The sequence below is a fragment of the Papilio polytes genome, unplaced genomic scaffold, assembly GCF_000836215.1.
Source record: "Papilio polytes unplaced genomic scaffold, Ppol_1.0 DF824269.1, whole genome shotgun sequence".
Taxonomy (NCBI): Eukaryota; Metazoa; Arthropoda; class Insecta; order Lepidoptera; family Papilionidae; genus Papilio; species Papilio polytes.
The window spans coordinates 4,115,081-4,135,349 of NW_013524935.1; the positions used below are offsets into that span (position 1 = coordinate 4,115,081).

Sequence of the window (20,269 nt, forward strand, 5' to 3'; positions counted from 1 at the left end):
CGTGACGTAAGTATAGGGCTTTTTATTAAAAAGAGAGTTATTCGAAAATATGCTGTGATTGCTGACATCTAAGGCAACAAAGAAGTGTGTGTTTACGCTTTATTATAATAGTATAGATGTAATCTTTGATTTTTATAAAATAAATAAAGTCCTCTTCGGTCTGTTTACTTGCACTTTGGGTTTTTTACGTGTTAAGAAAATCACCATGTATGATAGGACTAAGCTCATTTTAATGTTTATTTTGGTAAAATTGTAAATTAAATGATGAACTGAAGTAATGAATCAATTAAGAATTTGTTTATTTCACCTTGACTTATGAGATTAATAATTTAAATATGAGCAATTAAGTGTATACAGATGGCATATTTTACTACTTAAGTTTTAATGGCACTGGTATCTTGGACCAATGGGAGTTGAAGCGACGACGTTCAGCCGCACTGGGGCGGTCAATAATTAACCAATCACAATTAATTGTAAACGCACCGTAATGTCTATACGAAATTGAATGATTTTCGATAAAAATAATTTATTTCATCTTTTTGTGGTTTAAAATTTGGAAAAAAAAGAATTTGAAACTTCTGCCTTCTAAAGGCTCGGAACATTGTATAAATTCGCTGGGCAAAACAGTTTATATGTCATCATCATCATCATCATTATCAGCTCACTATATGTCCCCACGGAGGGGCTCGGACCCTACACTAAGTAAGGGTTACTAGGCCATATTCAAGTTTCGATGTAACGGTTCGTAAAGCGATGCGGGGAGGGAGGCACACTGCGCACACAGCTGAAATTGAGTCACCAAAAATATAGAAACGGCCAATACAAGTTCAAAATTTTATGGTATATTCCACGTTTAGATTTCAGTTTATTTCATTCTAAATTTAAAGGAACCAGGAAAAAAAAGATGGCCGGTTTCCCAGCTATATTAAACCATTTATTAGTTCTTTGGCTTCATAACTTCATAAAATGCGTTTCCGTACTACGTAACTAGTTTGAGTTTTACTCCTTTGAAACTTAATTCAATTTAAAACTTATGAATCTTACTAATATTAGTTATAAATGCGAAAGTTTAGATGGATGTTTGTGAGAGTTTGTTAGGGTTGAACGGATAACAATAAAACTTGGTATTGACGTGGAGGATAATCTGGAAGCATACATAGGCTACACACTTTTGTTTTTTTTTAATTCCACGCTTAAGAAATCGCGGGTGAAAGCTAGTGATAGTATAAGTGAAAACTCCAGCAATTCAGCATTAATGATTCAAACCCGTATTTATCGGTATTTTTTAAAACTTTGTATCTGTCTGTAAATATAGCAATAATGTTTATCTAAAAAGTCGACAACGTATCATCATCATTATCTCCTTATCCTACTCCCGTAGGGTCGCAACAGGTTTTTGTCCTCCACATAACTCTATCATACGTTATCTCAGTCATCGCTCCCTTTTTGATCATGTCACCTTTTACACAATCCATCCATCTTTTTCTAGGTCTACCTCTACCGATGTACTCTTCCACACTCATAACTAACGTTCTCCTTGTAACATGTTATTCATCCCTCCTCATAACATGCCCGTACCATGCTAACCTTTTACTCCTTACCTTCTCTACTAGGGGGGGGAGACTACTCTCAAACTTCCTCTAATATACTCATTTCGTATCTTATCCATTCGTGTTACCCCACACATCCATCTTAACATTCTCATTTCTGTCACATGTAGTCTCCTTTCATCCAGGACAAAGGTCAACAACGTATGTTCACTTCATCTGGATAACCAGATAGAAGCTCATAAGAGCTTCTATGATTACATACCTCTACGTTTACGTTGCTCGTTTACATTTTCTCTTATAAAAAAATAAAAAAAACTCGCATATTAATGGTTTTAAATTTATTTAAAGTAAAAAACGTCATAGGAAGTAATCCGTTAAATTAATTTCTTTCCAACAACTTGTAAGATTCGATTCGCTAGAGAGGGATATTGATATGAAACTAAGTTTAAAGAATTGTGCTTGGTTTTTTATAGAAATAATAGAAAAATCGTGATAATTCTAGAGGATTCCAATTTGATATATAAACACACTTTTTGCTCTTGAATTGTAATAAACAATAAAATTAAATACTTTGTGATTCACGCATTAAATACGGAAAGTTAGTTTTGAACTGATTGAATTCCAAGCGGATAAAGTCGCGGGGAATAGCTAGTTGGATGATAATTTTGATAATCAGGATTAAAAACGTTGAGTAATCGACTTTGGGTAAGATTTGTTTATCATTTGGTTTGTTCGTTCTTGATGGGAAAGTACCGGTTACATGAGTTTCCTATAAATTAGTGTTTTAAGCGTTGATTGAGAACACTTCATACTCGTGTGCAGCTCGCACGTGTCTACAATATTCTTTCGTTATTCTATAACAATGGCCAATAAATTTAATATAATCAGTTTAATTGTTGTTATAAGTGTTTACGTGTGTTATGTTTATGGGTTTCCGAAAAATAAACTTTATGGTGAGTTGTTAATTTATTAAAAAAATAATTTATAGCTACATATACTGCCTGTATTTATTTCTAAAAACTGTATGTATATTTAATTAATTAATTAATTAATGATTTTCTCTGTAATGATACTGATTTTGTGAAAGGAATTTACTTAATTTTGCTTAAATAAGTATAAATATCAGACATACCAGAAAAACAAGCTTATACTTCATTGAGCTAAAGGTTTACCTTGTACCGCAGGATGAAAGAAAAGAAACATCTCTGCCGCTTTAAACATGTCAGTAATATAAAACACTAGTTCTCGCACGCGACTACGTCCGCCTGAAAAAAAAAAAACCAAATGTGAGTAGCCTATGTGTTCATCCAGACTATCCCCTACATCTACACTAAAGTTCATCGAAATCCGTTCAGACGTTTAGGCTACAAACTCTAACAAACATCCATCCATCTATCCATCCATCCATTCATCTAAACTTTCGCATTTATAACATTAGTATGAAGTATGAAGTATGATAGTAAGATTAGTATGATTTCTTTCTAGATTTGAAACGTTACAAGTTCTATAGTCGCGAGGATTGGGGAGCGACCCAAGCGACTGATACAAGACCAATAGTGACCCCGGTACCCTACGTCGTCATACACCATACATATTTACCAGCGGCGTGTAACACCACACAGCAATGCTTTGACGCAATGAAATCTATGCAAGACTACCATAATAGTATGAGCTGGGGAGATATTGGGTACAAGTAAGTATTTAAAGACCGGATTTCGGCATCTATCTTTAACTTATACATATATTGCAGAAAATATATTGTTATCTACGTAGTGACTAGTCAAAGAATTAAATTCGCTACCCACTTAGGGCAAACTGTCACAACTGTAGCACTCAGTAAAAGATTTTGGTATGTTATGACAAATGATTGATTTGTAAGCGACAAAAAATTACATTAAACTAAATTATATAGGAAACACTGATCTCTATTAAATGGATAGGTTGTTGCTTAGAAATGGCAGCTTTTGTTTCGTTCCGATTTAAACGCGCCAGTACACGTCTCTGACAATTACATATCTATTGTTATTTCTAATCCTCTACGGTTATCAATCGCTATCGTTAACAAAATGGCAAAACTCACATAAGCACTAAAGTACAGTAGCAAAAATCTGCAGTATCCCACTTTAGAAAAAATAGAAGAATAGAATAAAATGGGAAGAAAAGAAAGGAAGGAAAGGAATAAGGTGAATAGAAACAATTAAATGATTAGAGAGCAATGAGTGGTGCAAACAAAGGGATAATAATAAAAAGAAACATCGGTCGGTTGTCGTATTGGTTTTGCTTTCGAGCCTCCTTTCAAAATGTTCAAATGATTGTAGCTTTCACGGTGGAACACCGACAGTATCCCCGACTGTACCTTGGCTTCTGTCCTATAGAAGTCAGTTTTAGGAAATAAACGTACCAGACAGGGCATACGTTGTATATATAGTGTTAAGAACAAATTTAGTACCGTGCTGTAGAATTGGCGCAACTCTAGATTATCGACATAAACGTTACGTCCCTAGCTGACAGCTGTCAATGTCACTAGAAGTATGGATAGATTGGCGCGCAACCCGAGACCTGGCGAGAAGTGTTGCTCTGAGTTTAAAGTGACAGTTTCAATTAAATAAGTTGTCTAAAAATAGGTACACGTGTTAAAGTGGTATTAAATATTACTGTATGCTTGAACGGCATGATATAATATGCAATTGACTATTATCTTTTGTATTTGTCGATAATTACAAAAGACGCAAGAACTTATCTACGGCGTCATTAAATGTCGCATCATCTTTTTGGTGAAATCCCTGTTTGTGATCAAACTTACAATCTGCTATCGTTTCCAATCTGCGTAAGCTGTAAGACTTTGGACGTAGTCATAAATGCATATCTTAATTATGATTAATGAGAAAATATTATAGAAATTATATTAACATATAGTATAATTTAAAAATTAAGTACCCCTTTGTAATTTTAATAGCAAAAGTACGTATTAGGTTTGCAAAAGTCAATATCTGTAGTTCAAAACTTACAAAACGCTTGGTACAAAATAAATATTACTAAAGTAAAGTACATTAAAATTAGACAAGGCATAACATTTAATTCATTACAGAAGTCTATGCGTCACTTCGCTACAGCCAAATCTAGTATCCGTTTGTTAGTTTTCCATAGTCAAAGGACTAAACTTATAACACGGCTCAACTCACGTGACAACCTTTGGTCTAGGCACCGACTGTTTCGAACCCGTTGGGGGTCCTTCTTCAGGTCACGAGATCGGCGCGACGCGATAGCGAGTATACCCAATTGATCACTCACCCTAAAGATAGACCACCAATACGTTCGAAACTGTCTTTGCCTACACCGAAGATTGTCACGTGAGTTTAGCCGTGTTATAAGTTATATAGTATAATGTTTTACGAAAGTTTCAATTAGCTTATTAGGCAAAGGACTATTTTAAAAAAAAAAACTACGTTTTTTGTTCAGTTTCTGCGTGGGCAGTAATGGCGGCGTGTACGAGGGTCGCGGCTGGGACATCGTTGGCATACACGCAGGCCGCGCTAATAACCATAGCTATGGCATTTGTCTTATCGGCGATTGGAGAGGTAATTCGCGCTGGATTTCACAAAAACATTCGAAAATGGGCAATATTTAATCAATTAATATTTTAACAGTGGCAACACCGCCTAAAGCGATGCTAGAATCGACAAAGCGACTCATCTCTATAGGAGTTCAGAATGGATCGGTCAGTCCCAACTACAAGCTGATAGGTCACAACCAAGTGATGGCGACAGAGTGCCCCGGGACTGCGCTCTTCAATATTATATCAACATGGGACCATTTCACAACAGACGTTACTGCTTTCAAAACAATTGTATCAAAAGATAATGTTAGCTAACAGTTTGAACATTTTATTGCAAAATAATTAGAATATTATATAATTAACTTACTAATTTATTTGTATTAATTGTAAGCTCTTATTTTATTAGAGTAAAAAATGTAATAAATGTCCAATATGATGTAAATAATGTTTCATTTAATCATTTATTAAAAACTAACTGTTCCCATGCGGCTTCATCCGCAGATTATTATAAAAACTTTATTTCATCGTTTACATTTGTCAATTTATCAATTACAAATGTCAAAATGATATGCCATGATGACAACCTTGCTTCCTTGATGTTGGCAGCAACTTATGGACTCTTTCCCATATTAGGTTTTTTATCCAAAATATTACCCCCTTAGTTTATTGGCGTGAAAATATATAGCGTAAAGCGTGACGTAAGTGTAGGGCTTTATATTAAAAAAAGGATTATTAAAAAATATGCTGTAATTGCTGACATCTTAGGTAACAAAAATGTGTGTTTAACCTTTATTATAATAGTATAGATGTTATTTGTTTTATTTCAATCTGGAAAGAAAAACCTAGGTGAAGCAAAATTGTATCAGTTTTAATCAAATTGTATAGTTAAAATTTAGGTGTGTAGGCAACATTACAACTGTTAATTTAACTGAATGAACTAAATAGTCAGACTGTAATATCTTAAGGTGTGTAAAGTGTTTTATGTTAGCGCCTGCGAAATGTTAAATCGCCTTTTAAAATTAATATTGTTTTGAATGAAACTTTGAACTGTCAAAAATCAATAGAAAATTACAAATATTTAGATAAAATATTAATAAATAACACTATGTTATTTAGAAGCATTTACACGCAAGAATGCTGAGAAATACTCTTATTAATCTGTAAAAAAACGTCGGAGAGGTAAATTAAGAAGTGCATTAAAAGTTATTCAATGTAGAACTACCTTCAATGCAAAAAGCATAGCACAACAAAAATAGTTGATAGCCGTATGAGTGTTCTAACCTCAAAATTTATATTCTTAAACGTAGATGAACATAAATTGGAAACAACAGTCGTAGATGAACATAAATTGGAAACAACAGTCGTAGACGACAACAACGCCATCTGTTGCAATGTGTTGCCGCTACAATACCACGACCATAGAAGGCACGTGAAGTAATTACGCGTTTCCAGAGTGTGGTGCCGGACGACTAATTTTAGTCTCTAAGTGGATTTGACGGAGGGGACGCAAAGATATTTCCTATTAAAGGTATGCAACGTATCTACAATTATGAATGAAAATGAGCAGTTTCTTCGTCTTTTCGGCTTTAACCCTTAATTCGAAAGTGTTTTTGGTAGCCAAAAAAAACAGATTTTTTTAAAAGTTATATTTTTGGATACAAAAAATAAATGTTATGATATGAATGAAATAGATTTTTTAAATGGCCACTTCAGGGGGATCTACCGCCTTAGGCGTAGGGACGGACCTCCCCCTATTTGTGGGTGCTGCCAACGGCAGCAGACGCAAGCCGGGGTCGAAAGCGTGCCCTCAGCCCCGGCTTAAGACGTTGGAGGAATCGAGGGATGGGTAATGGGTATGCCCCTCCATTATGGGGGGAGAGTCCCACATAACAACCCCCTGGGCGCGGAGTATGCGTAAGATGCAAAAAAAGGGTCAATGGCCACTTGTTCGTTTGACGCAGTATTATTAAAAAAATGCATTAACAATTTTTAAAAATGTATTTTTAAAACACATGAAAAGCATTTAAATTATAATGATAATATGTTTCTGACGAAGCTGTTCAGAATAATTTTGCTATGATGTAAGTGACCGTCAATCTTTTTTCTCGAACCGTTTGTTTACTGTGGAAAATTTTTAACAATTTTATGACAAGGTTATTTAAGCTAATGGTGGTTATTTTAACTCCTATTAGTTAAGATTACACTTAAAAGTAATAAGCATTTTTCATATAATTATGTCTAAATTAAACCGTAAAATTAATGGTTCCTTAATATTGTAGTTAATTTGCAATTAATTCGCAGACTTTAATATTTAATCGTGTTACATTATCGTGCATAGAAATTAAGCTTTAACAATACTATTCAATTCATGTACAGTCCGAGAGTTAAATGTTAAAAAATAAATAATGTAAATAATAAAATTATTCATAAGAATTATCTTATTATAACTAAAATTGAATAAATTTTAAATGTTTATGTTTTAGGGTCACCTCTGATAAGAGATGTAAAAACATCTTATTAAAAATTCCCCTACGCCAATATTTAAGGACATAATGAAATGGAAAATTAAAAATATTTGATCTTTTCGCTAAAAATACCCGTCGCGTAATTTAAAGTATTTTGTATTTATTGTTAAACGATTTTATTTTGAACTAGCTGTTCCCGTGCGGCTTCATCCGCATGAAATCATGAAAAATTTTTTTTATTGTTTACATTTGTCAAATTATCCATAGCAAATATCAAAATGACATGACATGACAAACCTTGGCAATCTTGCTTCCTTGATGTTGGCAGCAACTTATAGTCTCTTTCCCACATTAAGGTTTTTATCCAAAATATTTACCTCTAAGTTTAATGGCGTGAAAATGTATAGCCTAAAGCGTGACGTAAGTGTAGACATTTTTATTAAAAAAGAGTTATTCAAAAATATGTTGTTATTGCTGACATTTTAGGCAACAAAGAAGTGTGTTTTTACGCTTTATTATAATAGTATAGATTTGTTGTAATAAGGATTATGATTGCGTTTGATAAAACTGATTTTAAAAATCCGTAACTGAAATATCTTACACATAATTACACTGTATATTTAATAAAAAAAAGTGTTTAAATAATTTATATGATAAATTTTCTAACTATAATATATATTATACATTTTATTACATTAATTTTAATTTTAGATAATAATCTTAAACCAGTAACCTAAAAAAACGTTTGTCAAACACGTTTTTCTCAATTGAATTTTTTTGTTCTAATAAAATACAGTTTTCGTCTCGATCAATTCTCAGTCCGGGGAATAACCTTAGAGTTAACCAACAGCTATACATATAAGTGTGTGACTGGTATTCGATATAGTTGAGACACGACGGCGGCAAACATAACATCTCATACGCAATTTTCTCTTAAAACGCTTATTTTAATATAATTAATGGTAACAATTTTGTACGCGACAGTATGTTGTAACGTGTTTGATATAAATGTGCTTTAAACACTTCATAAAATCTAGTGAGTGTTTGATTATTTTTTTTTATTTTTTATGCTGCAGCTATCAAAGATTTCGATTTTGTCTGAATTTCTTTCATTACGTTATAATGTTTCTCATATTTTTTTAGCAATTACGTAAAAGAAATAGGTTAGCTGGACACGCTACATTATTTTTCTTCTATTTTGCATATTTACAACAGTTAAAACTTAAAAAAATAACAGGCCGAAGAGATAAAGATAATTTCCAGTTTAAAAAAAAAACAAATGATAAAAAGATCGATAACATTATCAAACAGTATCTTTGTAGTCTATAGGTGATTGTATTGTTGGTTTAAATTTGTTTTTTTTTCAGTGAACGCAGAAATGTATTCAATTGTTTTCGTGGCTGTGATTCTGGGGATCATAGGACTTACTATAGCAGTGCCGGCGTTACTATCTGGTAAGTTATTTTACTTAACGTAATCAATGGCATATTAACGTCGGCTTCCACAGACATAAGTAGGGAAATATGTCAAATATATCATCCTGATAAAATGATGCAAATAACAAAATTGTTCCGACCATTTTCGGGGTTGTTTCCATTGAAACCCATTTTTTACTGTTGGACTAAAATCAAGAATTTTATTTAAAATATAGTTTAAAACCATACTTATTTATTACATTTCTTAATATTATAAATGCGAAAGCTTAGATGAATGTTTTTGATTAAATACAACAAAGATATGTCTGGCAATAGACTAGAAGAACTAATGTATAGTATGTTTTTTTTCCGCGGACGGTGTCCCGGGCATAAGCTTTTTATATAAATATACCTTTTCTTTTTTTATATACAATTCCCCTAGCATGGATGCCAGAGTCTTCAATATTTCTAATACTTTCTCTATTGTTAATTACTTAACGGCTTACTCACGTCATACTTTTTTCCGGTGACGGCACCGACCAGTGCGAGGCGCAACGCGACCGCGATACAACATCTTTAACCCTCGCCCTGAAGAAGGACCCCCGCAGGGTCTGAAAATGGTCGGTGCCGTCACCGGAAAAAAGTATGACGTAAGCCGTTAAATAATCATACTAATATTATAAATGCGAAAGTTTAGATGAATGGATGGATAGATGGATGTTTGTTAGAGTTTGTAGCCTAAACGGCCGAACGGATTTCGATGAAATTTGTTAGATGTAGAGGACAGTCTGGAAGAACACATAGGCTACACTTTTGTTTTTTTTTAATTCCACGCGGCAGGAGTCGCCGGCGTAAGCTAGTTAACTATAAAATGTCTCACGAAAGTTTAAATAATTTAACTTTTCCTATTTATTGAGTAAATGTTACATTCTAATCGTTTATATAAATGAGGAAATTGTTACATTGGTATACTATGATAAAAATAGCTTACTATATTAGTTTCAGTTACCGGTTTCTAAACTAACAGACGTAAAATCTAATTATACGATTATCGTGAAAAATTACACGGTTTCTTTACATAACACAAGTGTACAATGAAGAAATTATAATTATAAAAGTATTTATGGTCAACCCGTGTTAAATAAAACTTTTTTTCGCTAATGGAAACCAACGAAATGTTACTAAATCGAATACGTAATAGACATTTATTTACAGAACCGTCCGAGAACGAAGTATTGACTTATGACTTTCCATTCGTAACACGATATCAATGGGGGGCGAGGATTCCCAAAGAGAAGACGACTCTACACACCCCTGTGCCATACGTCGTCATACACCACTCGTACAAGCCTGCTGCCTGCTACGACGCGGTACAATGCAAGAAAGCCATGCAAAGTATGCAAAACTTCCACATGGATGACAGGGAATGGTGGGATATCGGTTATAAGTGAGTATGTTTTTTATAACGGTATTTTCTTGTTCAAAATGGCCTGCGTCGTAGTTTAGATCTCATTTAGCTCGGAGTGAGGTCTTTAGAAAAATCAATAACGTTAAATCTAAATAGCCAGTAACGGGTAGTAGGGCAAGGTAGGGCAACCGCCCAGGGCGCTGGATATAAAGGGACGCTTAGGGCGCCATTCTTTGGGTGGGCTTGTATTGCCGTTAGGGGGCGTTGTAAATATCGTGTCCAGGGAGCTGATAATCTTAAATGGTCTAGTCATCCCTAGTTTAAGGTAGGCTCCGAGCATCTCTGTATAGATGATACTCCCATACAGATGTGTAGTGTACTGATGATGATGATGATGATGATGATGACAATTAAAATAGGAATAAAAATATCTGTTTTGTTGACATATTCAAGTCTCGTACACAACAAAAACTAGTACATTTAAGGAAATCAGCGACTTCCGCGCGATAAATATATAGTAAGGTCAGACAGTCTACATACATCGGAAGTTGTAAAAGTTCACATGTATTTTATAATATTTAGATTATATAAAAGTCGAACTGTATCTATGTAACTGCAACTAAATTAAAGTGTCATGTCGTCGAAGTCAGCCAAGTCAGCTGCCGTCACCAATCCTAGAGAATCGAAAATTTAAAAATAGATATATAAACTTCGAAATACTAAGGTGTACGGTTGGAGGGATTAAAGCTAGGTACATACGTATACAGAAATGACTCTCTAATTTCCATTTTCCCTCCTTCATTGGCTGGCAACGCTAAAACTCTTAACAAAATAAACCCTGGCTTCTAATCTAAAACATTTCAGAACTTTTAACATATAGTCTATTTTTATATAAGACTAGCTGTTGCTCGCAACTTCGTCCGCGTGATTAAAAAAATATAGCCATGTTACTCCTTTCCAATGGCGACGGAATTCTTGAAATCGGCCAAGTAGTTTTTACGTGACAGGAATGCATAGAAAAATACAAATCTTTCCTCTTCCTAACACAGAGGTGATTAATGACGCCTATGAACATCTGGAACACTACATATTTTATCTATCAACATAATCATGGTTTTCTATAGTTTTGCGGTGGGCAGCGACGGTGCCGTGTACGAGGGTCGCGGCTGGACAGTGCTGGGTGCACACGCCTTGCATTTTAATACCGTCAGCCTTGGCATCTGCTTGATAGGCGATTGGACAAGTCAGTATTTTACCTTATATTAACTACTAGCTGTCCCCGTACGACTTCATCCGCATGAAATTATGAACATTTTATTTTATTGTTTACATTTGTCAAATTATCAATTACAAATGTCAAAATAACATGACACGATGACAACCTTGCTGCCTTGATGTTGGCAGTAACTTATGGTCTCTTTCCCACATTAGGGTTTCATCCAAAATATTTATTCCCTGAGTTTAATGGCGTGAAAATATATAGCATAAAGCGTGACGTAAGTGTAGGGCTTTTTATTAAAAAAAGAATTATTAAAAAACATGGTGTAATTGCTGACATCTTAGGCAACAAAGAAGTATGTGTTTACGCTTTATTATAATAGTATAGATATACATAGATATAAACTATACATTTCTTTCGAAGTTTTTTCTGTATACAGAATGAGGGAATGTGATTGCTAATCATGTTTATCTATAACTTTTTCATATCAAATACATCATAGAGGAAAAGATAAGTGTGAAATAGTTTTGTTAGCCGGTAAATATATTAGTCACTAGCGGTCGCCGGCGACTCTGTGTGCGCGGGATTAAAAAACAAAAGCAAAGTGTTCTAAGCTATGTTGATATCTATCCCAAATTTCATCGAGATCTGTTCAGCGGTTTAGACTACAAACTCTAACAAACGTAAACTTTCGCATTTAAAATATTAGTAATGACTAGCTGTTGCTCTTGCTGAATTTAAAAAAGTTGCCTATTTTACTCAGTGGTTACATAGCTTTTTAATAGTGCAAGAATTTTTTAAATCGGCCAAGTAGTTTTTGAGTTATTTTAATACATACAAACAAACAAACTTTTCTTCTTTATATATCTAAAATATATTAAGGTTATCATAGTTACAGGCTCAGAATCTTTTTATAGGTATAATTACTGTACACCTGTCATTGTAGAATGGATTAACAGTAGTTAATCGTTGTTTTTAGCGACACTACCTCCGAGCCAGCAAATTAAAACAGCAAAGGCACTGATCGCAGCAGGCATAGACCTCGGATACGTCAAACCTTATTATAAACTAGTGGGTCACAGGTATAAAGAATTTATAATTTTTATTCCATATGTTTTAAAGCTCTTTTTTGAAGAACTTTAGTTTTAAAGAAAACATCTACAATCTTTTCTCTAAATGTGAAATTTCATTGCTGAAAGCCATGTTAAAAAAATTACTGTCATAAATCACATTAAGAGCGCACGCACACCTTAGACGAAACTATTGCACAACTTTTTAGTCTCACTTTGATCCTATGTATTAATAGAAGGTGCGCACACTACTCGATTTTGAGTCGTCTAATTAAACATCCGCACAACCTTAGTGCGATGGTTTAGTCAAAGTGTGCGCACGCTTTAAATATTATAACTGGGATAACAATATATTCTTGTAAAGGGATTTTCACAATAAACTGCATTAGAATAAAACAAGTTACGTTTATTATAAACTAGTTTTCGCCCGCGACTCCGTCCGCGTAGAAAATAAAAACAAAAGTAAATAGCCTATGTGTTCTTCCAGACTATCCTCTACATCTGTACCAAATTTCATCGAAATCCGTTTAGCCGTTTCGGCTACAAAGTCTAACAAACACCCATCCATCCATCTAAACTTTCGCATTTATAATATTAGTATGATGGAATAAAATGAAATGGAACAGCTTAATCATTTTATTTGCCAACAGCAATCAAAAATGTATCTTTTTTGCAATTTTTTAATCTTTACCAATGTAATCCTTTTCACAGACAAGTTCGTGATACAGAATGTCCCGGGGATACATTGTTTAGCAATGTGAGGTCGTGGGAACACTACGTCTCCTTCCCTGCCACGTATCGGGACCTTTTGCACGTGAAAGAACTCCCCAAGGAAATAAGGGATAAACTGGCTAACGGAAATGGTACTCATATAGAAATATAGTTTGTAATATTTAATATTTACGTATACAAATAAAGTTCCTATAAGTTTGATGTCTTTTTTAACATTTAAGCACCTGTTTTTATAAATTGGGTTCAATAAAATTTTTAACTAAAATAAATTAAACATTTAGAAGATCAAGATTTTCAGTCGCGCTATTACATGCTAATGACTAGTGATGGGTAACTCAACTAAAACTGATAGATAGATCAGCTCACGGTTCATATATGAAATGGATCAGTAAACCGGCTTACAGCTCAAATTGTGAGAATCAAAATGTTGGATGAAACTTAATTTCGTTATAATTACGTTCCAGAGAATGTACTTCTTTGAGCTATGTACTTTAGTACCTCTTTTTAGTCCATTTTAGGTTCTTTTTTGCAAGTGTTACAATTTAATTCGCTATATATACCCGCCATTTTGACTCTCTTCAAAGTGCATCGAGGTACGATGTGCGTTTCAAGCTGAGAGCTACTAAATCATCGTTTTGCATAGGTCAGTGGTGACAAACCACTGGCACACCACATAATATTTTGGACACGTCGCAAGGTGCACCATGGAATTGACGTAATAATCGCAGTCACAACTATTCGATTACCGTGTAATAGCCCATAAAACATTTCTTTTTAAAAAATGGCACTTTGATGCAAAAATGTTTGCCACCCTTGGTATAGGTAATGCATTAAGTGTCAACTTAGTTGTAGAACTGCAGCTCATTAGTTAAATTTTATGATCTGGTCATATCAGTGAAACTAATGTTGTCTCTCTTATGTCAATAAGAATGAAAGAGACGGCAATATTTATTAATAAACGTGTACTAGAAGTTGTAGCGATAAATAAAAGTCACAACTATACATCGATTTCCACAAATAATTTTTATTTCAAAATATCTCCTTAATTAACAAGTTGGAAGTTATAAATTATTCGTTACACAATTTCTTATAAACGATTAATTAAAAATATCTCGAGTTTAGTATTAGGATTTACAATATATTTGACACAGACGTGTTTTTAACACCGTTTAAGCTAGGCTTGAATCTGTTTGTTATATTTCTGTTTGATATATAAATATAAGAATATACTATTTACCAGAGAGCAGACGCAATATAAGAAAGCCTTCACAATAAACATAGACAATATTAAAATTACATTTAGTCGTTTCAGAAAATTACCGATATCATTACACAAAGCTGTTTTAAATAACAATTTGTTAGATCTCCACTGGGCTCACAGCGTATCCAAGTTAAGGGTGACCAGGACTTACTGATCAGTGCAGTTTGAAATTACAGTAACTATAATATTAAAAGCATCCGCATAATTGAATATTAAAACAGAAACTTAAATTAAAATAACGACTAACACTGACTACCAAAATTAAGTCCCTTTTAGTATGCATAGTAAAATTTATTTCTTCTTCCTTTGTAACCAATTTCCAATTCCTCACAGTTACTTCTATTTATTAAAAGAAATAAATTAAAGAAGTACAAAATACTAGCAAATTGTTTAGAATAACAGTTATAGTTAATGTTCAAACATCTTGGCAGTTCGGACACACGCCGCGTCACAGAACACAATTTTAGATGTAACTATAAAGGGATGTAAGAGCACAACGCAGCTGAAAATCCATCTCTCTCGGGGGCCCTTATGCTTTCTCGGGGCCCTTGTGCTTAGTTACTCCATGGAGCGTCCACCGAAGCGATCTAAGAGCTCGGTGACCTCCCAATCCGGTAATAATAACGAAGTAACGGCTCGTGCCGTCTCCTGAGGGAACCCTCGAGCTTAGTTACTCATAAGCTTTTTTTGTGATTCAAGCCCGGGGAACGCCTTGATATCATAATGGAAAATTTTGTATCAAGAAATCTAGGTCCGTGTATGTATACATGTTACCTATAACCTATAATTATAATAATATAAATATACTATTTATTATAAAGGCAGACATACACGTAATGATAAATATTTTATAGGTATACATGGGTAAATATGTCATCGTTTTTCCAATTGATATGAGTTTTTGGATATAATTAAAATTGGCCATTCAATTGATATATTTTTTTTAATTTGTACCTAGGTAGTTGATACGAAACTTAAGATTTTAGATATTTATAATTGATTTTATTGTTTATTATTGACTTATAGCTTTCATGTTGACAATTTTCTATACAATATTCGTTCTTGAGGCTCCTAAGGTGGGTTGTGAATTAATTTCTTTGACTATAAATGAATTTATTCAGTGTAAGCTGACGGTTATTTCCTTGGATAGAGTGCTAAACGGCACGTGTATCACAATATTGACCATATAGTGTACTTCCCCGACACAATATGTTCAGAAAACGTAATTATATGTCATACTAGACTAACTGTATATTAAAAAACATAATTTGTTTTATTGATAGACTATGATGAACTATAAACAGAGATTGTATTACGTAACAGTAAAACTAACAATATTGTTAATAGGTACACTGAATAGGTGATGATGATGAGATTTCTTCACCATTATACAGAACATGTCTAGAATTAATCTTGCTTGACAAAAGTGGTTCTAATTTTAAAAATTCTTTACATTTAGTTTGTAAATTTCATAATCTTCCTTTCAGTATTAAAACTATTAAACAATATATAAATGATTTAATTTATAAAATTTGTTATTTGATTCATATATATTTGGAAAACATCAACAGGATATTAATAATTTTTAAAAAGGCACGGAAGGGGTAGTTTATATTTGTGGCAACATTCTATGTAGATAATTAAAAAAAAATATTAAAAACGGACATGAAACTACAAAAGCTTGTTATTTATTGAAGTAATTAAAAACGTATTTTTACTATTAAAATGCTCATTTTTTTTTAATTATTCAACATATGCATCATTATTATATATTTTTATAAACATTTGAATTTAAATATGGCCATTGGAAGGCAAAAGATCATAAAATAAGCTTAGTAACACAATATTATAAATAACATCATATATAAATATTAAATTTTATATAAATCTCTTTATTATAAATAATCTTCATATGTTGGACATTAGTAGATAGATTTCTCAATGCAGGTAAAACTACGTATTTCATATACCTTCTTCTAAGTCGTATGTTGGTATATACTCCAATAATAAATAAATCATTATGCATTTCTAGAATAATTAATTATTCGATTTTTTATAACAATATAATATAGTTTTAGTTATAATTATAAAAGGATTTTTAATGCAGTATTTTATTCGTTTATTCCTTTCGACTAAAACAGGCGTATTATGTACTTCAGATTTTAGAAAACTATTGTGTGTACAAGAGTCTAGTTTCTAAAAATTTTAGAGCAATAAGTCTAAAGCATTCTATATACAAAGATGTTGTGTATATTACCATTTGTGTGTCTTGCCATTTGTTTATGAATGTTTTATACAGAGTTTGCACTATCCAAACATTTACACCACATATCAATGAGAACCATTAGGGTGGTTGCTAAGCGGCCGCCCAGGGCGATGAAAAGGGCATCACAGGTCTCCAAAGCTAAGCTACATAAGCCCGTTAAACTCCACCAACCATAAAATACTAAAAATAGGGCCTAGTACAAGTCTCGCCCAGGGCGCCAATATCGATAAAACTGGCAATTAACCGGCAATAACTGAGACTTTGTTGGTCGGTTTACGACTATGTCTAAATATAACTAAATATATAGACAATGCAAACGGTGGGTATTCCTAAATTGAAGGAATAATTAGCTAACAGGGAATTAAATTGTTACTCGTACAACAAATATCTCCCATACGATTCGTTATTCGTCAAGTTATAAATGTCTATTCTTAATATAAGGATATAGTATTTATTTGTTCTCTATTAGTGTTTGTACTTGTAGGACTAAGTCTCTCGCTAGCGAGAGTACCGCGGATGCGTCGTGACGTTCCGCCATTTCTGAAAAAAAAAAAAATACTTCATTATACTCACGGCACCTTCGATATTGTAAACTATACCAATGTTATAAAAAGGAAAGATTTTTATTTTAATATTTTTGTACATATTGAAATAACTCAAAAACTACTGGGCCGATTTAAAAAATTCTTTCACCGTTAACAACTTTCGTTAACAGTAAGTAACGTAGGCTAAGTTTTTTTTTTTTAATTTCACGCAGACGAAGTCACGAGCAATAACTAGTATGTCATAATATGAACAAGACAAATTTACCAACATATCCAGCGGTTTCATACTACTTAACTAGTTCCAGTGTAACTGCCTCAGTGAGAGTTATCATTTTGCTGTACATATCCCAGCACTAAATAATCTCACCGTTAAAGAACTTGATGATGTCAGTGAAGTCCATGGAGTTGGCGAGGATGACGTCACGGTAGGTCTCGAGCAGCGCCAGCGCTATGAACAGCACCATGTGCTCGGAGGCCGCGTGCCGCGCCGCCCAGATCAGCTCCCACGCCGCGAACACCTGCGCAACACTCACATTAAATACATCATCTTTCCCCTCTTATCCTACTCCTGTAGGATCAGTGCAACAGGTTTTCCTCCAGATAACTCTTTCTTCCGTCACCGTAGTCACTCCCTTCTTGGTCATATCACCTTTCACGCAATCCAGTCATCTCTTTCTAGTCCTACCTTTACCTGTACACCTCCACACTAACTAACGTTCAGCCAACCACCACCCAAGGCCCCATTGACCTTTGGGTCATACGGGCCGAATCGCGAATAATAATTAACGTTCAGAAATACAGAATACAGTTCGAAAATACAGAAATTCCATTAAGCATCAATTATTAGTAGAATATGACACGCTTTTTAAAAACCAGTAATTAATATACTTTTTCATCTAAATCCCTTTGCTTCACTCTCGGCGAATGAATCTATCTTATAATCAAATAATGAGAAAAGACAGTAGTAACTCACATCTTGGTAGAGAAGTTCCCGCTTGAAGTCGAGCAGGAACCAGCGGTAGCAGAAGTAGAAGTGTGTGTAGTCGCCGTGCGCGTGCATCAGCTCGTACAACTCGCAGTCCAGGATCTGGATCAACGATCTGAAGACGCAGTATTAAGAGGCATAAGAAATCATTAGACTTTCAATTTTTACCCAAGATTTAAAAATATCTTTTAAAAAGTTTGATTGCCATTCGGTCTTATAAATGCACCGTCAGTTTTCTAAAAGCCCAATAGTACTACTGGAAATTAAGTAAACACTCCTTAAGTCTTAATAAAATCTTTTTTTCTTCTTTCTTGTATTCTAAGTATTGTGTGTATTTACCTCATATCTGCGAAGTGCGCGTCCATCGCCTGTCCGGTGGGGAAGTTGTCCTTGGCGCGGCGCATGAGGCGGGCGAAGAGCGCGTGTGCGATGGCCTCCTCGCGCATGGTGACGAGCAGCGGCGCGGCCAGGTCGCACATGCCCTGCATGTAGCCCGTCTCCAGGTGCTCCCACACGTAGCTGTAGACACAAATATAAAAGGGATATTTCATTAAGTGACTGCGTATAATGGAGCTATAACATGGATGCTATAAAATGGTTTTCACTAGCGAAAAACTAGTGGCAAAAGGGTCTTAGAAAAAATTAAGTTGACAAGTTTCATAGAGAAATAATGATAATGACTATGTTATAAATAACGTCTACATAAAAAGTTATTATTCAAAAACTTACGTGCACATTATATTTCTCAATTTATCTAAATTCTCGTCGGTGAAAAATGGGTAATTTCTATCGCACCTCTGTACGTCCTTTTCTATTCTGTGTAAATTCAAAGCAAAGCTTTCCACCAACTCATTCTGTAACATCAAAAACATTTAATGGAGTCGTAACTTTGTACCACAACAACAAAATTTTCAGAAAAACTCACTGAGTAAACTCCGCCATTAGAACTAGCTGGTGATACGCAATTAGATCTGTTGTCCGGCCGCGCGTCGCCGCTCGGCTCCAGAGTGTCGAAAGACGCTCCCGCAGACTGAGATTCCTCGCGAACTACACCCAAAGGACTTCGAGCAGGACTCACATTTGCTGGAAAATTTCAATAATTTAATTCAATTAGTAGCATTAACAAATAATAAATAGCTATTTTACTTAAGTACTGTACATTGCATTTTAAATCTTCTATGAAGTAGAATATTATTAAGAATAAAGAATTTAAGAAAGTATTTTACCTGTTGTTCCTCCAGATACAGGTGATCCAGATGCAGCTAAATCCACGGAGGGATTGGTGATTATCACACTGGCGTGCTTCTGCTGCGGCGGCTGGCTCTCCTCTACCGGCTTGAAGTCGTTACCATTCATCGTCATATTGCCACTATCCACGCTGCATAACAGTCCTCGCCCATCACCTTTCTGAACAATTCCCTCTGCCAGCCTCTTTATTTCAGCTATACTTTCCCGTCGCATGTCAGGATTTTCAACGACACTCTTAATGTACACTTCATCGTCGTCGATATCATTTAAACTGTCTACATCTACGTGCTCTTTACTATCACTGGTACCATCAGTCTCTCCGTTAACTTTGCTATCGTTCCTTCCTTTCTCTTCTGAATCCATTTCAATATTTTCAACTTCGTCTATACTCGGTGCTCGAGATAGCACTGGCTTGCTGTCCGGTTTCTGTTGTTCCCTTTCACTCGGTTCCGGGGATACTATTGGCGGATTATCCGATATGACACTGCAGTCATCTTCGAATACCTGAAAAAAAAAACATTTTAAGTAGTATTATAGTAACATTAGTAG

The 20,269-nt window shown here is 34.3% G+C and overlaps 3 protein-coding genes across 6 annotated transcripts in view; 2 read left to right on the forward strand and 1 right to left on the reverse strand.

Annotated features, from left to right (window-relative positions):
* The first annotated feature begins 2,298 nt into the window (after positions 1-2,298).
* On the forward strand, positions 2,299-5,442 carry LOC106106828 (peptidoglycan-recognition protein LB-like). The gene is made up of 4 exons (XM_013287490.1): positions 2,299-2,503; positions 3,036-3,243; positions 5,010-5,128; positions 5,198-5,442. The coding sequence occupies exons 1-4, from the start codon at positions 2,413-2,415 to the stop codon at positions 5,419-5,421; spliced, it is 642 nt and encodes a 213-aa protein (XP_013142944.1). The 5' UTR covers positions 2,299-2,412; the 3' UTR covers positions 5,422-5,442.
* Positions 5,443-8,472: 3,030 nt separating this feature from the next.
* LOC106106963 (peptidoglycan-recognition protein LB-like) lies at positions 8,473-13,599 on the forward strand. Its single transcript, XM_013287627.1, has 6 exons — positions 8,473-8,607; positions 8,939-9,025; positions 10,202-10,433; positions 11,519-11,637; positions 12,593-12,695; positions 13,395-13,599. The coding sequence occupies exons 1-6, from the start codon at positions 8,580-8,582 to the stop codon at positions 13,564-13,566; spliced, it is 741 nt and encodes a 246-aa protein (XP_013143081.1). The 5' UTR covers positions 8,473-8,579; the 3' UTR covers positions 13,567-13,599.
* A 3,117-nt stretch (positions 13,600-16,716) lies between these two features.
* LOC106108656 (small G protein signaling modulator 2-like) overlaps positions 16,717-20,269 on the reverse strand; it is a 47,894-nt gene continuing 44,341 nt past the window's right edge. For 2 of the 4 annotated variants that reach the window (XM_013289923.1, XM_013289922.1), the window contains exons 17-23: positions 19,699-20,224; positions 19,398-19,555; positions 19,202-19,326; positions 18,812-18,991; positions 18,461-18,587; positions 17,855-18,005; positions 16,718-17,482 (exon numbers count right to left, since the gene is read on the reverse strand). In XM_013289923.1, coding sequence (XP_013145377.1) covers positions 17,394-17,482; positions 17,855-18,005; positions 18,461-18,587; positions 18,812-18,991; positions 19,202-19,326; positions 19,398-19,555; positions 19,699-20,224 — 1,356 coding nt within the window. In that variant the 3' untranslated portion in view covers positions 16,718-17,393. Of the gene's footprint in view, positions 17,483-17,854; positions 18,006-18,460; positions 18,588-18,811; positions 18,992-19,201; positions 19,327-19,397; positions 19,556-19,698; positions 20,225-20,269 lie in introns of all 4 variants that reach the window. The other 2 variants (XM_013289915.1, XM_013289924.1) reach the window with 2 other exon arrangements.